Source organism: Drosophila sulfurigaster, chromosome 2L (assembly GCF_023558435.1).
Source record: "Drosophila sulfurigaster albostrigata strain 15112-1811.04 chromosome 2L, ASM2355843v2, whole genome shotgun sequence".
Taxonomy (NCBI): Eukaryota; Metazoa; Arthropoda; class Insecta; order Diptera; family Drosophilidae; genus Drosophila; species Drosophila sulfurigaster.
In genome coordinates this window covers 22854244-22874197 of record NC_084881.1, presented here as the reverse complement: position 1 = coordinate 22874197, position 19954 = coordinate 22854244, and the positions used below count along the sequence as shown (strand labels likewise).

The 19954-nt window shown below is 38.1% G+C and overlaps 2 protein-coding genes across 10 annotated transcripts; both read left to right on the top strand.

The window, feature by feature from the left end:
- The first annotated feature begins 418 nt into the window (after nucleotides 1-418).
- LOC133834914 (bridge-like lipid transfer protein family member 3A) lies at nucleotides 419-14381 on the top strand. Of its 8 annotated transcripts, none has more exons than XM_062264693.1 (19): nucleotides 419-1163; nucleotides 3589-3790; nucleotides 3863-4462; nucleotides 4784-5507; nucleotides 6047-6076; nucleotides 6878-6970; nucleotides 7033-8174; nucleotides 8239-8320; nucleotides 9214-9355; nucleotides 9416-9976; nucleotides 10047-10161; nucleotides 10684-10704; nucleotides 11732-11874; nucleotides 11934-12057; nucleotides 12123-12270; nucleotides 12330-12507; nucleotides 12573-12690; nucleotides 12844-12895; nucleotides 13028-14381. In XM_062264693.1, the coding sequence occupies exons 1-19, from the start codon at nucleotides 1120-1122 to the stop codon at nucleotides 13057-13059; spliced, it is 4551 nt and encodes a 1516-aa protein (XP_062120677.1). In that variant the 5' UTR covers nucleotides 419-1119; the 3' UTR covers nucleotides 13060-14381. The 8 variants fall into 8 exon arrangements, with proteins under 8 accessions (XP_062120677.1, XP_062120671.1, XP_062120672.1 ...); XM_062264687.1 differs by having other exon boundaries at nucleotides 8239-8398; XM_062264688.1 differs by lacking the exon at nucleotides 10684-10704 and having other exon boundaries at nucleotides 421-1163; nucleotides 8239-8398.
- A 52-nt stretch (nucleotides 14382-14433) lies between these two features.
- On the top strand, nucleotides 14434-16179 carry LOC133834916 (uncharacterized). Of its 2 annotated transcripts, none has more exons than XM_062264697.1 (4): nucleotides 14434-14670; nucleotides 14749-14940; nucleotides 14997-15365; nucleotides 15440-16179. In XM_062264697.1, the coding sequence occupies exons 1-4, from the start codon at nucleotides 14503-14505 to the stop codon at nucleotides 15794-15796; spliced, it is 1086 nt and encodes a 361-aa protein (XP_062120681.1). In that variant the 5' UTR covers nucleotides 14434-14502; the 3' UTR covers nucleotides 15797-16179. The 2 variants fall into 2 exon arrangements, with proteins under 2 accessions (XP_062120681.1, XP_062120680.1); XM_062264696.1 differs by having other exon boundaries at nucleotides 14436-14670; nucleotides 15437-16179.
- The last annotated feature ends 3775 nt before the right edge of the window (nucleotides 16180-19954 follow it).

Here is a 19954-nt window from a genome sequence, read left to right as displayed (position 1 = left end):
GGAGCCTTACTTGGAACAAATTAAATAATGTGTAAATAATCTTGAATTGAATAATGAGCATTTCATCTGTTTAGCATGTTATTTGCGCAGCACATTCAAAAACCGGCTAATGATAAGACTTCAACCTTTTTAATTTAAATGAGTCATTTGCCTCGTTGATTGGCAACTCAAATTGATCGAAATGTTGGTTGTATTTATAGCAGTATAAAATAACTAGCTTATGATAACAGCTGTAGGTGTTACGTCGCTGTTAGTACTCATATGGAGATGTTAAACAACAGCAAAACTAGCAGCTGTTACTTTGATTGTAGAACTTCATTCGCAATATTGTGATCAAATGGGATGTCGGTCAAAACAATTTGGGTCAAATATTAGAATTGATAAAATAATTGAATAAAAATTGTAATTAGAGATGTACAAAAATTGTTTTAGATGTAATTCAATTGATTGTAGAAAAAATACTAGCAAGTAATGTTATTAACACTGTATGAAAACTGTTAAAGTTGTATGTAATCGAATCGAGCACTGTTTTGCATGACGACTACGGTCTTGTTTTTAATTATTTATTTATCGAGTGCGGGTGTTGTTTATTGTGCTGCTAAAATAACGACGCGAGACAAGTAAAATTTGGCGAATCGTTCGTTTTAGTGCGAATGACGCGCGAGGCGGCGCTGCAACAAAATCAAATGACAAAAGTCACAAGAAAAAATTGACAGCTGCTTGTTTGATTGTGAACAGTGATTTTCTTGAGGGCGCACATAATATGAATGATAAGAGCTAATTATAACGAATATCTATCAAAAACCATAAAAAATTATGACTAATGCTGACGAAAATTTAACAAGAAACCCAATGCCAAAAGTGCTTGTATAACTAACGAGCTCGTTAGCACAAATACCAGTTTTCCAATAAGAATCATATACATAGAATAAGAAAAAGAAAAAATCAAGTGCTCCTATTGTGCCTCCTCATCTCGATTCCAATTAATGCAATAATGTGCTGCTGAGTGAGATTATTATCATTATTGCTGTTCATCGTGTAGTTGTTGTTATTGGATCGCTACTGTAGCGAGATTTATTACATTCCAACCGCCTTTGCTGCCTCTGCTGACGTCGCAAAATGGTCTCGTTGATAAAAAACCAATTGCTCAAACATTTGTCCATGTAAGTGTTGTCACCAGCATCGTTATAACCGAGTTAGCGCAAAATTGCATTACAATAATAAAAAAAGCTATGCTAATTAAAAGACCTGGCAGCATGGGGCGCCATCATTTATTTACTGTGGGAAATTTAATTGATTTTTCCAAGCTGCGGCGAGCAACAGCTCGCGTTTTTAGTTATTGTTGTTGTTGTCTCAATGCCGTTGTCTTTGTACGCGGTTGTGTGTGTGTGTGTGTGTGTATTCTTTTTGCAGCTTCACAGCGGCGGCATTTAACAGGGGTGAGGGAGAGCTACTTTGTTATCATTATCGTTTATCGCTCTCCCACCTCTCGACTTTATTTTAGAGCGTAACAAGTGGATTGATGAGGCTGCTCTCCCTGTCTCCCTCTCACTCTCTCCTTCTCTCATACACACCCACACGCACATCGTTACGCTTCTGCCATAATAAAAACAATTTCAATTTCAATTTAAAATTTGATGTTTTAGAGGCGCCGCCGGCTCTTTGCCCAATTCAATTTTTAAGATCTCCACAATATGTTTTGCTTATTTCCATGCATGTTTGTGTACATGAGAATGTGTCCTGCCAGCTGCATAAATAACAGAACATGCTAACTGCACAGGCGCGGATTGCAGGGGGTGAGAGACTTGGGCCCCATCATTGACCTTTTCATTCAGAGCTGTCAGTCAACTTAGCAAGACAAAACAAGAAATTTGTTTTAGGTGTACATTTGAATTTGGTAAAAGTTTTAGCTAAGCAAACGAATAAGTTTTAATTAAACAAATGACCTTTATATGTACAGCACGAATATAGTCGAAATTTAAGAATTAGTAATTATCATTTTTAAAAAGTTTAAGCGAACATATATTTAAAGCGTCTATACGAAGTATACAGAAAATAAACTTAACAAAAATACAATAGATTTATTTTTAACTTTATTTCTAATTAGTTGTCAAAATCTGCATGTACATACTACATATAACGTATAACAGTAGATCAGAGTTTACTTCACTATCTTACAATGGCCTTAAAGTGTTATTGTCAAAGAAAAGAGAGATTCTAAATTTATATTTTCTTCTTGACGTATATAAATTCTTTCATTTAGAAGCCACAAAAAATTCCACTTGAACTTCCAATAATAAGGGCTATAAATATAGCTTTCTCTTTACTGCTCTATCATTTTCAGTATGTTTATCGATTTCCATAGGCAGTACGCTCCTGCGACACGACACATGTATGTATATAAATAACTATATAATACGAGTGTATGTGTGGTGCGTACACAAAGTTGGCGCTTTTATTTGTCTTGTCTTTGGGGCCTTGTGCTTTAAGTCTTGCTTTCATGTGCCCAAGATTTTTTCCACGCAATTAAGCTGCAAACAAACTAACTTTTTAACAAGACTAACGTGTAAATGCAAAGCAAACTTGTTGCCTTTTATCCGCTTTGAAGCCACCCGCCCTTAGTCAGCACCCAACAGGATAAATAAAACGGGGAGCTTCTTCTTAAAGTAAAAAGTTTCATCATCGACCCAAAAGTTTCAATTAAATAAACTTTTTTAGCCGGGTAAATTCCCCTTTTTATTTTTTAATATTTGCGACACCATCTTGATATCCTAATGGGCACATTATTTACTGTTTACATAAAGATTAATGATAATCGGACTAGTATAAGTTATTAGATTTTCATTAGACCAACTTTTAATTTAAATTCTTTCAAGTAGAAAAGCTAAACAGCAGAAATGGAAAAGTTTACTACAATATAAAGGATGTATGTATATGGATAAATAGAGAATAAAATGCCAAAACTTCAATGAATCTCAACATTTTAGATTGCAATTAGTTTCATTCTTATTCGCTTCCTTTGATGGTTTATTCATTTTATAAATTAAGTTTTTTTTACATGTTTCATGTTTACGTATTATTTTTTTTCTGTATTTATTTAGCGTGAGACTTTTTTTTGTAGTAAAATAAGTTGTACTAAACTATTCTGAGGATTAGGAAATACCTTTACACTCTTAGAAACATTGACACAAATTTATTTTTACCCTCTGCGCCTTGAGTCCTTGATTGTCCTACAAGATATTTATAGTTTGCCCCAGCTGATTCTATTTCCCCCGATTGCCATTCAATTACATTGCCACTTACATACCAATTACTTACCTACAACTCGAATAGATACGTCAGCATGGAACTCCACATCGTTGTCGAATCAATCAATATTTAGATTTCAATTATGCATGCAGAACATTAACTAGAAATGGGTCAATTGATGGCAACTGACAGGTCGTTCGTTCCTCTATCTCTCCGTCTTCTTGGGTTGGCGCCACTTGTTGCTATTAAATGAGCGATGACAGCTCAGTGAAGCTGAAATAACGAACATTCAGTCTTGACTAACATCTTTATGTTGTCTTATGTTTTTGTTTCTTGCAGCTATACAAAAAATCTTTCATCGGACAAAATCAATTTGAGCACTTTCCGTGGCGAGGGTGAGCTATCCAATCTGGAACTGGATGAACGTGTTCTCACCGAGCTGCTGGAGTTGCCCAGTTGGTTGCGTTTGACGTCAGCGTGGTGCAATCATGTCTCCTTTCGCATTAGCTGGACAAAGCTCAAGAGTGTGCCCATAACGCTGGTAAGGTTAAATTGGTTTAAGTGTTCTTTGATGTAGTCGCGCATTCTAATCATCTTTTATGTTTATGCATAGACACTTGATGAGGTGCGCATCACCATCGAGACCTGCAATCCCACAGCTCGCGATGCGGGCGGAGGGAATTCAACGTCTGCGGCTGCCTTGCCACAAGTGCCTCAGGGTAAATACAGCTTCATACACAAGGTGGTCGATGGCATCACCATTGTGGTGAACACGGTCAACGTCAATTTTGTCAGCGCCGCCTTCACAGCCTCTGTGCAAATGTCCCGCATTCGTGTCGAATCCAAGAATCCGAAATGGGCTAGCGCTGATTTGCGTTCCACCCGACTTAAGGATGGACACAAGGGTATCATACTGATCTTCAAGGAGCTCTCCTGGCAAACAGTACGCATCGAGGCTAGTTCCACCCAGGACAAGTCCTTAACGCCGCTGCGTCTGCTCACGAATCATGCGCGTTGTCGGATTACGATCAGAAAACGGTTGGCCGATTGCAGTTTGTTGGCTTCACGATTGGTGCTCATATTGGATGATCTGCTGTGGGTGTTGACGGACTCCCAGCTGAAGGCAGCCTTGCACTTTGTGGACTCGCTGTCGGGACTCATCAAGGCCGCCACACATGCTACGCAAAAGTCGAAAGCGGCACGGAAGTTGCAGGTGAGCGTAAATTGATTTAAAGTCGTAGCAAATTGTGGTCTCTAGCCAAATCATATTAGTTACGCTCAAGGCGAGGTCGAAGAACTGATTAAATTGTTTGCAAAAAGATATGAATTTTCTGAAGCTAATTTCTCGCCGTTAACTGCCTTGACTTAACAATTAAACTATTCAATAAGAAAATGAAAGCTGTGGTTTAAACTGAAATGTGGACACCTTTTCTTCTCTTAGAAATCCCCTTAAAAGTGTAACGAGTATCAAAAAGTATAGTAGAGATTTGTTGTTGATGCATCATTGTTTAACCCCCTGTTTTCTCCTCCATAGACGCTCCCCGAGTACCAGGCGCAGGTTGCCCAGCAGCAAAATCGTCTCTCGGAATCGGTTAACACATCAACCGCTCAGCGAATGTTCAATGCATTCGATGTGCGCGAGACTTCGTATCATTTCTTCAGCCAGCGCATCGATCTGCACTTGTGTGACGACGAGGGCGATGGTCGCTCCAGTTATCCGGAGCTGGACAAGGGCGGCGCCTTGCAGGTGTCGGTTACAGCCTTTCAGGTTGACTATTATCCCTATCATTTGGCCAAATCGGATCGCTCACATTGGGCTAAATACAAGGAGGCGTCGGTGGCGCCAGCATTGTGGCTCAAAGAATCCTTGAATGCTTTTCGGGAGGCTGTACTGAATCTGAGCCAACCCAATCGACCCGCAATGCATGCGCCACTGGAACGCAGTGCTCCAGCCTCGCCCATCATGCTGAATGCTTCGCTGTTGAGCTCACACTTTGGCAACGGTGGAACTGGCTCCAATAGCAGCAGCACTCCGACTGCAGCCGGCGTAGCAGCATCAGTTTTGGGCGGTTCTGGCTCAGGAGGCTCAGGGAATGCCTCGGCAAGCAGTCAATTCTCGCAGGCAGCGCAGCAGCGGAATACCTTGGAGAATCTGGCCAAGCTGATGAGTTCGTGTGTCATTCTGCGCATCGAGGACTTCACCTTGTATCGTGTGACGACGTCGGGTAAAAAGCAAATGCCCAAGGAGTTTGTTTCAGGTATGAGTAGTGATGCAGTTTATCAAATCCTTACACAACATCTCCAAAAACACATCTCAGCACTAACAGTAAATTCAAATCAACGCTTGTGTTAAAGGCTAACACAGCTGTGACAAGCTGTAAATAATAATTGAATTGAATTATTAACAGTAATTAAAAGTTATAACTTTGCTAAAAAAATTAGATAAATTTAACATACGTTTTAGACATATTAACATGAATTGTTTAATTTAAAGCCTGTTAAAAAGTACTACAAATCAAGGCTAATAACACATTTACACACACTGATACACACATCAACGCTTTTACATTATTCGAACTAATGTTAATACGCTAAATTCTCTTTTTTCTCTTTCTCTCTTGCATTTGTTTGCTTTTTGTATTTTGTGTTTTGTGCATTTACATAACTCATGCATTTTTATTTGCCATCACGAAACTGAAACCTCATCATTCCATTTGTCACACTTTTGTCACACATCCGCTTTTGTTGTTTTTGTTGTGCCTCTGTCGTTTGTTGTTGTTGCTGTTGTTAATTGTAGCACAACACAAAAGGAAAAGCCGTTCCTCAGGTGAATATCACGCATACGCCACGCCTGCCAGGCATAGCTGAATCAGAAAACAGATCGTTATTGTATAGATAAATATATGTATGCAGAGATGTGGAATGCTGCAGCTGCTTTAAATATTTAAAGGATGAATCATATCGTGTAGCGAACAGAGCAATTTATTAATTATATTTTTGGTATGAGAAGTAAGGATTTTTTAAAATTGAAATAATTTTTCTGTTACATTTTATCGTTCATACTAAAGCTGAAAATAAACTAAAAATAAGTCATATAAATATTTATTTACATATAAACATATATTTAGTACGAAAAATTAAGATTATTTTAAATAGGTGTTACAGAAATAATTACTTCTGCCTTTAAAGACCACATAAACTTATATGGTTTCAAAACAATGAAAGTAAATTTGTCGTTTGAGCTTTACATTCTAAACTTAACATAGTTTCAAGTTTGAATTCCATATTAAAAGTGTAGTGTAGTTTTAACTCGATTCTTTTTATTCTATACAAAAGATATATAGTAAGATAGATGATTTATAGAACTAAATCTATAAATGTATAGTATTTATTTAGCTTAAATGTAGCACCTTCTAAGTCCTATATTTCAATATTGATATTAGGTAGAAGACTCTCAAACAAGCTTGGCATTTAGTTCTAGATCAAATCGAGCATTTCCCATGGCTAGCAGACATTAAATGATCTGTAGATATAAGCCATGCCTGGCTACTTCGCTTGTGCCGTTGGTCGTCAAAACTATTCAACAACTAATTGAATATTTAAGCTAATATGTCTTTGTTGATTGCAGGTGACAAGGATCGCTATTCGTTTCCCGCCGAGATGCCAATTGTGCACGCCGAATATACGTATTTCTACTATCCCGGTGATTTTGTATTTCCACGTGAGTAAATCGATTATATAACAAATGAAGTATATTGCTAATATCCTTTGCATATTTTTCAGTGCCGCCTTCGAAGATGTTTGTGCACATCAATCCGTTGCAAGTGCACTTTGATCTCAGCTCGATATTGTGGTTGAATTCCTTTGGCTTGAATTTGCACGAGAGTTTGCTGCGCACCAGCGTCGGCTCCCAGGCCACACTGCAGCCGCAACAGCCGCAACAACAGTCGCAGAGTACGCGCGGCTCGATTGCCTCATCAATTGCCTCGAATGGCTCCAATGGCACACAGATGGCCGCTGCGTTGAGCGTGGAACAGGAGCCAAATCTGATGTACATGGATGTCAAGGTGGAGGCGATTATGCCGCGCGTGGTCATGGAAGCGGCGCTGGATGCGCCAAATCAAAAGGATCGACCCAAAACAATGCAAATACAGATCTCACGTTTCGCCCTCACCAACATACGTGAAATGGGCAGTTCCCGTGCGGATTTAGCACAGGCCTTGCACTCCCTACAAGAGGGATCTCTCGTCTTCGGCAGCGGATTTCCATCGGTTGATGGGGATATGTGCATTGTCACGGATCGCATACTATCGCATGTGGCTGCCTCGGATGTGAGCATGATGCCAACAGCAGCAGGAGGAGCAGGAGCAGGAGCAGCACCCATGTCGCCGCAAGCACAGCTGCCACGATCTGCATCCACGCAGTACCTGTCACGCTATGCCATGTGGTCGGAGCCGCGTGATGTGTGGTGCATTAAACTGGATCCCATTTGGGTGGATTTTCTGGGCGCACGCTCCTTGGGCCCGAACAAATCCATACCATTTGTGGATGCAGTGCCCATAACGCTCTGGCTGCATGCCGGCCAAGCTCAGGCACAAGCCCAGTTGGAGCTGGAGCAGCGACGCCAGAGTGCAGCGAGTTCGCAAATGGAAAGCATGGGATTGGCACCGTTGCCATCGCTGCCGCCACTGCCACGCAATCCGTTTCTCAGCGAGGAAGATGTGCGTATGCCGCAAGCAGCTGCAGCTGCCACAAAAGAAGCGCCTGTGGAGCGCTGTGCGGATATGCATGCAATAGCGCATATTTCGAATTTGGTTAGCCTGCAAATCGATCATTATCAATTGCTGTTTCTGCTGCGACTCGCCGAGGAATTCAATGAAATGTCCACGTTTCTTAATCTGGATGCCGAGCGCATATTGCAAAAGGTTCGTCGTCATACTAATATCACTTGCCCTTCTCTCGCTAATTTTAATCTTTCGTGTTTTATAGCAAAATCAACAGAAATCCATAATATTTGGGTGTGTGGTGCCACAGATCGAGGTGACCCTGGTGATGCCATCGCCAACACCTGGTAAGGAATCAAGTGGTGGTGATGCTGAAAGTGTCTTACCCGATTCAGCTAGTTTGGGTGATGATTTACACATGAATAGTAAGAATTTATATTTCTTTTGTTGTCTCTCTCTCTCTCTCTCCTTATTATTATTATTAAAAAAATTAACTTTAGTTTTAAAATCCATATACAACAAAAGTATTAACCAACTAAGCGCTAGCTAACGCTACTAACAAACTGAAAAAAAAACGGTGTCCCCTTTTCTCTCTCTCTCTCTCTCTCGATGTCCCTAGCGAGCAATAATTGTTAAACAATAGCAAATCACACGTAGTTCTCACCGTCCCCCCTTGTGATTCCCTAGGAACAGTTTTATTTTTATTTATCGTGCAATTTCATTATGCTTTTACTGCTGTATTTTTGTGCTTTCAATTTTGTAATCAATCTATAGGTTGGTTACCTAGGATTTTATGCCACTTGTTCATAAACCTGCCCAAAAAGAGGGCGTGGTTTCGCAATATTAAAATCAATAACGTGATTTCTTTATTTACTCTAGAGAAACATTCAAGATAAGTTCAGTTTCACAGAATTCGTTGATAAATAAAAGTTATGCAAAAAGGTTGATAATTTTCTAATTATTTTGGCTGATTTAAACGTTGATTGATCTTGTGCACATTAAACTTTTTGATTTAGTTTCACTATCAAGAAATTAGTGTACAATTTGTAGTGCTAAGACAATGTTAAATATCACCTAAAGTAGTAGCTGCCGAAACCACGCCCTTATTTCTTAACTCGCATGTTTTTCGTACTTAACTAACACCAAGCGATATTAGCTAGCTAACAAATATTGTAAAATAAACGTATCGTTCAAATGCAATTTAAACAGAAATTAAATATGAAATATTTACATTTAACAGGCGGCAATATAACTTGGCCAACACCACCGCCATTGGATCAGCTGAAGAGCAATACGTTTGGCAGCGTAGAGACGCCCTCGCCAGTGACCAATGAACCGCCTTTTGACAGTGGCATACACATATCCAATCCGAATACACATGGGTAAGAATGTAACAATGTAATGCTGAAGAAAAAATATAATTAATTGCATCTTTTCGGCAGATATAATGTGCAGATACAGAGCACTCCAACATTGGCTTCCTCAACGCCAAGTCAGGGTTCACGACCCGACACTGGCATCTCCATGCAATCACAATCACAATCGACCTCGACAACTACAGCCCCGAAGAGTGTGAAGAACACAACGATACGTTCAAGCGGCGGCAACGATGCAGTGCCCAGCATCACCAAGGAAATCAATTCGGGTTTGCTGTCGATGAAGAAGGGCTTCTCCAGTTTTATGACTTCCATTGATTCGGCCATCAAGTCGGGCACGCCCAACGATGACGCCAGCGACACGTTCTCGGTGCAGAGCGACATTAGCTCCGATTCGGAGAATTTTGCCATTGTCATGGGCGATGACAAGACGATGGACTGCATGGATGTGATGTTCCGCCTCAATCCATTCACCAATGACAGCAATATGAAGGCATCGCCTGTCGAAGTGGCCAGCGAGGTGTACGAAGAGCCCAGCAGCTACAAGACAAACATGTCCTCGCCCTCAGAACCCTCAGAAGGCAGCACGTGGCGACGACGTGATCTTGTGTCCATGGCCACCTTTAGGTTGCATTGAAAAGCGAAAATTGAATTGTCGATTTAATTTGTAAATTAATTGCATATTAATCTATTGCAGGCTGACCACAGTGGAGGTGATACGTCAGCAGGAGGGCTCCAAATCCTCGGTGCGTTTGCAGGTGGCAGCTGTGTCCTGTGATGAATGCGGCGCCATTCCCTGGGATGAGTTGCAGGTGCGTTACGCTGTCAGTTATATTAATTGTTAATTAACTGAATTAATATTGAATTTTCTTTGGTTTTCTTTGTGTTTTTGTATATATATATAAAAACATAATTTCTTTTCTTTTTATTTTCTTGCCAAAATTCAATGTTATTTCGCTCAACTTTTACATAATGTTTCTGCATGTTTCGATAACTTTTTATCTGAATCAACAAAACAAATTCTAATATTTGGTCTAAACTATTTATTTGAATTTTACATTTTACTGTAAGATAACTTCTCATATAATCATTTTCTCATTATATTTTCTCTCTTCTCAAAACGAAAAAAAAAATGAAATATGTTTTCATCTAAAAAAAAAAACAATCAAAATGATCTCAATGTGTGCTAATTAAACAAAATATTGTGCTCAACGTATAATTTACTCTGTTAAACAACGAACACTTTGTAAATTGATTAATGACAACAACAACATGACACAACAACTAAAACTACAACAAACAACACCTTTCTACAACAACAACAACAAAAACAGATCGCGCATCAAGCGAACAAGGTATAAAAATCAAAGCTAAACTACAAAATTGAAATTTCTTTTTAAACTTAATTAAAAGCTATCTTTTGGTTTAATGCTGCTTCTGTACATAAATATTATTAACTATGTTTTGGTTTTGAGATTAATTATAAATTTATTATGTTTTGTAGTTGACTATTAATTTTTATTTTTGGCTTCAATTGCCAGCGCTAATGCTGTTGAAAAGCGTTTTTGGCCAATTAGTTAAGTAGTTAAACGATAATAAGTATGTTGAAATAACTATATATACAAAATATGTCTCTACGACTGTCAAATGTGTTAACAACAATAGGCAGCTTTGTTTTTTGTTGATGAATTGAATATTTTATTGATACGAATGTGTTTTTTGAGCATGCCCCCGCCTCATGCCCATCCAACGACTACAGCGAGTCTGCCAGGCCATTATAATACCTATTATAATACCTATTTAACAAAATATATAATAGCATATATTATATACTTTTTAATCAATAGAAAACTAGATTTTTTTTGTAGAAAAATTCCAATTTATAAGTTTGAATATTTTGTTTGTGGTTTTATGGTTTTGATTGGTTTGTTTAATTTCTTTGGTTGCAAATTGGCTTAAACACTTAGGTTGTGAAGGCGTTAACAGCCCAGCTGGGCGAAGACGAACTCTTTAAGCTAACAACAACAACAACACTACAATAACAATAACAACAACAATAAAAAAGAAGCAACAACAACAACACTAACACCAATACAACAACAACGATTACAAACGACTAACACCTTTAGCTTTAAACAACAAGAATAAACTTGAAATTAAAACACAAATTAAACAAGTAAACACACACATCTCTCTTTCACCCACACACACACACCTTCTTTTAAGCACTCGCATACTCACACACACACACACTTACAGCATGTGTGTGCCTACTGCTTTGCATGTGTTGTGTAGTTTGTTCGCTTGCGCTTGGCTTCAATTTGAATTCTAGCCAACCTCTTAGCTCGCTCTATTTATTTATACTATCCCCGCCACTTGCAGACCAAGTTTGGGGCACGCTGCAAAGCCTGGAACCTGGCGCCATACAATCCAGAAGCGCCGCCCTGCATTCGACTGCGCCTTGAGGAGACCTTAAACATGCCCAAGGAAATTGAAGGCATCATCGATCGCAAGCGCATACAAAGGTAAGTTCATATGGATTTAATTCGCGTTATGCAATAAATAACAATTGTTCGTATTGCAGTTGGTTTACGCACCATGCGGAGATACGCGTCAAGGACATTAGTCTGGACTTGTCGATGAGCACAGTGATTGGCCTGGGTGACTTGGCCGAGGATGAGATCATTTCCCCGCCCATGCCTGTGACGGTAACTTGACTAGAGATTGTACGATCTGATGTCATTAAAAGTTAATTTCTTCGTTTTGCTGGTAGATTAATCTGGAGAATGTACGCATCAATTTGCTGGAGGATCGACCGCCTGTTAATATTACCTCACCGGGTCCAGTGCCCATCAATCTGTGCATTGGCCGCATGCATTTAGAGCGTGACAAGGATGGTCAACTTCAAATACAGCCAATAGGCAAGTCATTTATTTAATGATATATATATGTATATATAAACATGTATTTCCTATTGCAGATACAAACTTGAGCGCTGAGCAACAGCAATCGCTGGGAGCCAGTGGCTTGTTTGGTGCACCGCGTGAACGAGATCGCGAGCTGCTTTCTATGCAACTGGTCATGCAGCAAATGAAGCTGGACAACGAGCAGCTGCGCAAGCAGCTTGTCGACTCCAAAGTCAACACTGACAATTACAGGTGAGTGAAGTAATTATATCTGTATATTAATCACAAATAATTTGCAATTCAATTAATTCTGATAGGCACAAGACCAAGCAGGAAACAGAGGTGTTGCGCTCGTATTTGAAGGCAGCACAGGATGATATTAGCATACTGCTGGAGGAGAAGAAAGCTTTGTTGGACACCATTCGCTCAATGCAGGTGCGTTTCAATTGTTTAATAGTATTAATACTTGACAAAAACCACACATCCACTGTATCGCTGTCTTTCTATCTACATATCTGTTGTACACTTCTAAATGTTGTTTGTATGTTTGTTGCTGTCACTTTTGAAACTTGTTTGTTGTGCGTGTAGTTGCAACACGTTAAGCTTAAGAACACCACAAATAATAATGCAAGGACAAGAGGTCAGTTTTTTAATGCACGCACTCACATTTTCTAGACAAAAAAACACACACCCACTGGTTGCATGTTGCTTTCGAAATTCTATATTACACTTTTTTGGAAAATTGAATATTAAATTGTTTTTTGTTTTGTAGCTGCAACTGACCTCATCGAGTATGAGCCGTAAAAGCGATGGCAACAGGTAGCACAACTGCATGGACTGCATACAATGCTGCGGCGAAAACAACAATGCCTAAGGTCTCGTGTGCATCCCAGGAATAAAGCTAGGAAGAAAATGAAGAGACGTCCTCATATACACATTTAATGTCATTTCGCTTTTAAATCCATCATTGCGTTGAGTTTTAGCAGAAGACTGAGCCGTACTGAACACGGACACTATTCACGTTGCCGTTCGTCGTCATATACTTACATGCATAATTATATACAACTATATACACTATACTAAACTATACTATATACTTAACAATACTATATACATATATTTATATTTGTATTGGTTTTTTATTATTTATAAGCTATAGCTAACTGTTCCAAAGAGAGAATGTTGTTGATCAGAATTGATTTTAATTGTTTTTATGTACGAGTTTTTTTTTTTAATTTTTATTGCTGCTGCAACTTTTAAATATATAGCACATTGTTAAAGAATAATTCATTGATTTTGAAACAAAAAGAAATCGATTGAATCAAAATAAAAGTAAATATTGTATATTGCTACCTGCATAACTATATAACTATTGAAATGTAATTTGTCACTGATATTACGTCGAAAACTAAATGAAACATTGTATATTCTATAGAGATATTGATAACATATTGTTGTGATTCATGATCATATCAAAAATACTGAATTCTAGTAATTATACGTATTACCTACATATTATTCTAATTATTGATATTACAACTATTACATGTGTGTGTACTTGCTGTTGTTATTCATGTGCTAACTTAACTAAACAATTGGCCAAATTACAAAAAATTAAACTATTAACTAACTTTAGCATTGAGTACTAGCGAGTTATTAAAATTTTTGTATTACATTATTGATTGCATTCCAAATAAAATTGATCATCGTTTAACTATATAACAAAAAAATATGTATTCAACTCTTAACTAAATCAAAAAGAAAATAGAAACAAAAACAAGAAAGGAAAGTAACATAAAGATACTTTCAATTGAACTCATGTTAAGTAACTCGTATACAAATTTTTAATCGAAAGTTTTCATATTTCAATATACGACATAAACAAAATCAAAAATATATACAAAATATATACATATATGTAGCATAATTTACAAGCTGATTGTGTAAATTTAAAAGCCCGAAAATATTAACAAATGTTTGAAATAGCAAAAACAAAGCTAAATATTGATTGTTATACATGCATTATTTGAACGTTTTCATCTGTAGCTAGGTAGAAATAAAAAACAAAAACAAAATGAAAGCAAAGGAAATTGAAATCATATAAAAATAAACATCGATAAAAATGACAAGTTATCGACAATTTTTTTATTGTGACTGGCAAGTTGTCAGTGGCAGCACAGTACGCCGTTTTTACTTTGTCATCTTTTCAACATCAGGTGGCAATGACCGTAGAGCTTAAAAATCAAAATGGAATTTGTTTATAGACCAACGAAGTATGAAGTTGAGATAATGTGGAGCCAAGTGGTTACTTCGTATGGCACGAATCATTTTAGTGACCAGGAATGGCAGGAAATCTTTGTAGATTTCTGCAAATGCCTCACATGCGATACAGATCCCTACATTGGCATGGACAAGGTAATGGAAAATTTTCTCCCATTTATTGCACTCTGTGAGTACACATATGTATGTACATATTTCACTCATATTCGCTAGGTGGGTGAAGTGGCCAATGATCTGATGAGTTCGGGAGCACAATATGCAATTACCCCACGACCGCTGCTGCGCTCAGCAACATCAGTTGGACCATTTTCTTGCAATCCACCAACGCAGCCGCAATATGTGAGTTGGCGTGAGCAGCGAATGGCAAATCATTCCATATGCACGGTACAGCCAATGCAACAACGGGTACGGGACTAGCCCATACAAAATATGAATATCTGTATAATGTTTCTCATTTGCAGCGTTATCCTTCGGTGCGCCATGAGAGCGTGTTACTTAACACGCCAAGTGCTTATGAGGCGATGCAATTTAAGCCCACCGTATCGAATGCTGATTTTTTTAAGATACCGGCTTCATTGCCGGAGCGGCAAATTCCACCAGTATCACAACAACGAGCACAGCGACAAGCGTTACATCCACAACAACGCTATCAAAGTGCACAGCAACTTCAGCAGCAACAGCAACATCAGAAATTACAACAACAGCTTTCGCTGCGCCAGCAGCAAAAGCAACAGCAATTGGCAAATCCGACACAACAAAAAACCGCTCATGCAACTCCTGCATACTCTAATCAACCGTCGCCCAAAAAGCCCCGCATGGATTCATATCAAGTAAAGTTTTTATTACTATTTTTTATTTTTATGTCTATTTTTAAATATACTTTTCGGTGCTGCGTCCACAGCAGAGCATGACCAGCAATCAGCTTAATGAGGTGGATCGTCGTAATGCTGTAAACTATGGACCGAAATCTGATGGAGGTAAGATGACCAAGATTCTAAATGATCCACTTGAGGATTGGCTGAAGAATTATCCTGATAAAACCGCCAGCGAGTTGACCACCCATGTTGGAGATACCGATAAGTTTTTTGATAACTTGCCCAGTTTATCTACATTGCTGGAGCCAACACCATCGCTGGAAGTTCTGCAAAATCCAGTGGTGTTTGAAAAACCGGCTTCAATTGCTGTCGCTGTTGATGTGGATAATGGGGGCAATGACAAGAAGAAATCCAAAAAGAAGAAGTCCAAGCAGTCGAAAAATTAAAAAGAAAGAGGTCGAATTTCAAACAAAAACTAAAAAAACAGAAAAAAATTACAAAAATAATATTCACACATAAGAAACTGTATCAAAAAAGAAGGAAAACAAATAACAAATCATATTAGCACATAACAAATAAAAATATTAAAAAATTGATTGTCAACAAAACGGCATCAAAAACAATCAAATATACAAATCAGTTCTATTCAGGCCGGATTATAATATAAATACACGAAATAATTAGAAATCAACACAAAAACGAAAATACTACCAAGCACACACAAAAATTATGTACCAGGAAATTAAAACTATGATCGATGTTTCCATTTTTAATGGGAACGCAAATGATAAATAAACGGATACCAACAACTTATTAAACAACATATAAATTAACTGTCGAGTCCCTTCTTTTATTTATTATATTGTTTTGTATAATAATTAACATGTAAATAAATAAATAAACGGATTTTCCAAATGTAGAATCCCATAAAAAAGTAACATATTTTCAAATGCTCGAGATGAAAGCCAATCGAACTTCATCAATAATTCAGGGGTTTTTAATTCAGGGGTTAAAGTAATAGGTTTGTAGTACAAACTTTGTAATCGTTTTTATATATTTCAGTTGGGTTTAATTATTTAGAATGTATTCAATTGGAAGTAAAGTACCACAAAAAAGGTTTTTAGTATTATATTGTTTCTTGTTTTATTAATTATGTTATGTTTTTAATTGGACAATTTAATCAAATTTAAAGTTTTCAGGGTTTTTCAAATTTGTATTTTACTAAGGATTAAGCTTAACGGGCAAAATTCGATAAGTTGCTTACTGAACATGTGTGTCAAGCAGTTTACATATCAGCAAGCAGTGACAAAGCAGGTTACATATAAGCAGTGCGCTTAGAGGGCGTTCATTAAGTAGTTTACAGAATAGGCGCAAGGCAAGCAGTATTGTGTCCTAAAAAATCTATACAATCTGCCAATACACCAAGCTTCCTTTTTTTACGTTAGACAAATGATCGTTTTGTGGTTAAGAGGCCAACAAAGCATGTAAAACACTTTACATAAATTGCATTAAAAGTGCACACCAAGCGACAGCGACAGCGACAAGAGCAGTAGATGCACCGAAACATCATAAACACAAAACTGGAAAACAGCATTGTAAGCTCCCAACCGAAATTGAATTTGCGGTTTTGCGCATGTGGGTGTGGAACAGGGACCAACAACAAAAAGTGAGGTATCGTATTGAGGCAGCAAATAACTGCAAATGAAGCTAAAATGCGGTCAACAAATGTGGCGGCAGCAGCACAATAAACAACAAGAGTAGAGGCAAAAAAAAGAGATAGAAAAAAAGAACCGTCAAACTGTTGGATAATGAGCAGGCTTCTGTAAGGTTATGATGTGGACAAGTCTGTGTGCCATGGCCAGAGATGCAACACACACAAACACACAAACACACACACACACACACACACACACCCACACGCGCTCTTATCAAAGTCATCAACACAAGCGTTGGCGACAGTTTGCTACTGGGAAATGATGTGGTATGTGGTTAGTTGTGGCCATGCGCTGATGACTGGTTGACTGGTTGACTGGCTGACGGGGCACAAACTTTCATCTAGTGGGGCAGACGAAAAGACTGGCAACTCGAATGGTTAAAGTTGCTCCAAACAGCACTAGGTCAGTCAACTGGCCATGTTCAAATGAAACTGCAAGCAGATACACAAATGCACACCCACACACATGACGAATAAACGTGCCAGCGGCATGTTGCAACAATCTCCAACTACATGAAGCAGCAACAGCAGGAGCAACAGGAGCAGTGGCAGGATATGAATATGGTTTACATGCAACACAATGGCAGGCCGTCAAGTTGCGGTTGTTGCAACTGTGTTATGCGATATTGTTCAGGTTCCGTTGATGACACCAGCGACGTCCACTAAAAGCTCAATTATGCTACATAATTAAACATTGCACAACTGATTAAAGATAACAGTTTATGCACTCACAGTGGTTTCTGGGGATTTCCATTGAACTGCCTATGAAAGAAATATTGAATATAATGTATTTTAAAGCAAGAATCAAACTTGTCGAATTTAAAATGGAGACCACACGAAATAACATCAATTAGTCTGTAAAACATCTAAATCTCTGCAAATATAATAAATGGAGATAACGAACTATACAATGCACAATTTTTAATAATAGCTACAATTTGAATTTTTCAAGATAATATCTTATGATTTAGATGGCCATTGAGTAACATTTATTAATCGTTTTTTGTATGTTTATTTATTCTTTATATTTATTTTATTGCAAGGTTAATAAATACAAAAAGTATTACCAAATGCGAATGAATAAATACATACATATCTACTGCAAAGCCTTTACGTTCATAAAATGATACATGAGACAATTATATTTCAAAGAGGAGAGCCACAAAGTCATATATTCAAGTTTTTTAATTGGACATGCATTCATTTTATATCTCTACTAGTATAACCTCGACTTTAGCTTTCTTTCCTTGTTAAATCATTTAAAATCGGCCAAGTAGCGTATAATAATTTATAGATGTTGCTCGGAAAGTGGTTTTCTGGATATGACTTTTAGTGTAATCGCTTGCAGTAAGTTTTAAAATAAACATTGATGGACTTTACTCGCTTGTGGTAGATACAATCATTGCAATCAACATCAAATGTTCGCAGCGCAGTTTCATCATTGAAAATCAGCTTCAACAAAGGACATTATGCACTCAGACACCCACACACACACACAGACAGTGTATGTATGTATGTGTGTGTGTTGCAGTTATCGGTAGTTGACCAAGTTTTAATACCCATGGTCCATGTTGCGCATGTGTAATCCCATTAAAATCCAATAAGTTAAATTATTTCCATTATTATTATGTGAGCGCACTTTGTCGCCTGTCCAAGCACAACTTTCTGTCTGTCGCATGCAAGTCCTGATGCCTGCCGTCGTGCCGTGTGTCCTGTTTATATCCTGGCTGATAACTGCTTCTCAGTGTGGGCGTTTATCTCGATATTTTGCCGGACAGCCAGTGATGACCACTGTTGTTCGCTGCCTGCTTTCCTCATGCTTCCACCTTCATGCTGCTGTCTGTGGCTTTTGTTGTCCAGTTGGCGGCACTTTTGACCAATATCTGCAACACTTCAAACTCATCCCGGTCATTTCTGTGGTTACAGCCATTGGCTTCTGTTGGCCATTAAATTGCATTACGGCTGGCAATCATTGTGAGTGTGTTGTTGTTGCTATTGCTCTGTTCTTATGCCCATGTAATTTCAGTAATTTCGTTGTCTGCTTTTGTCGTTTGCTTTTTAATTACTTTGCATTTTGATGCGTGCTAATGTTGAAGCCAACCCAGTTGTTCAACCACTTACGAACACTTTACTTAAGCTCGTTTCTCTCTCTCTCTCTTTCATTATGGTGACCATTTTCAAGGCACATTCAAGCTCTAATTTTCTTGACAAGAAGAAATGCAATAGGCACTTACTTAATGTTTAACACATTGTTCAAGCCTATGTATAAACAAGCATTCGCCTATCGATAGTATTAATAGCCAATCGATAGCGTTTATGTCAGCTGAATATGATTTTTCTTAAATGTTTTAGGTAGAACTTTTTTTTTAATGTATAAATATTTGCTTAATAAAAACCAAAAACGTTATTGAATGAAAAGACTTTAGCTCATCGATAGACATTAATTTGTTATGACTATCGATAGTTTCCCTTTGCAAGACTCAGCAAAAAGTGCAAAGCGGAAAAAATAAGCGTATAACGTTGCCAAAATAACGGTAAAGCTATAGCAAAATTCCACGCAATGTATTTAAAAGGTTCTTTGGAGCATCGTTAATAATGCCAAATGGTGTGCAACTACAAAAACAGAACACTGCTTTTGCAGTATATAAGGCGCTTATAATACGCATACGCAGTGTATGCCAAGCAGCCGCACTGTTGAACAGCGTGGAATTGAGCAAAATAATGGGAGTGTAAGCCCCAAAACTAACAAGGCAGGAGCAGGAGTTGGAAATGCCAATGAGATGGCAATGGCAACAGCCATTTTTTGGTTCATGAACATGCGGCAAAAATTAGAAACGAAGCGATACGATGCGATGCGATGCGAACTGAACACAAAACACACAACTGACAA

Coding starts and splice junctions, on each gene's coding strand:
- LOC133834914 (XM_062264687.1), top strand. CDS start 1,120: ATGGTCTCGTTGATAAAAAACCAATTGCTCAAACATTTGTCCAT. Junction 1,164..3,588: donor TTGCTCAAACATTTGTCCAT/GTAAGTGTTGTC, acceptor TGTTTCTTGCAG/CTATACAAAAAATCTTTCAT. Junction 5,508..6,046: donor GCCCAAGGAGTTTGTTTCAG/GTATGAGTAGTG, acceptor TGTTAATTGTAG/CACAACACAAAAGGAAAAGC.
- LOC133834916 (XM_062264696.1), top strand. CDS start 14,503: ATGGAATTTGTTTATAGACCAACGAAGTATGAAGTTGAGATAATGTGG. Junction 14,941..14,996: donor TACAGCCAATGCAACAACGG/GTACGGGACTAG, acceptor TCTCATTTGCAG/CGTTATCCTTCGGTGCGCCA. Junction 15,366..15,436: donor CCCGCATGGATTCATATCAA/GTAAAGTTTTTA, acceptor CTGCGTCCACAG/CAGAGCATGACCAGCAATCA.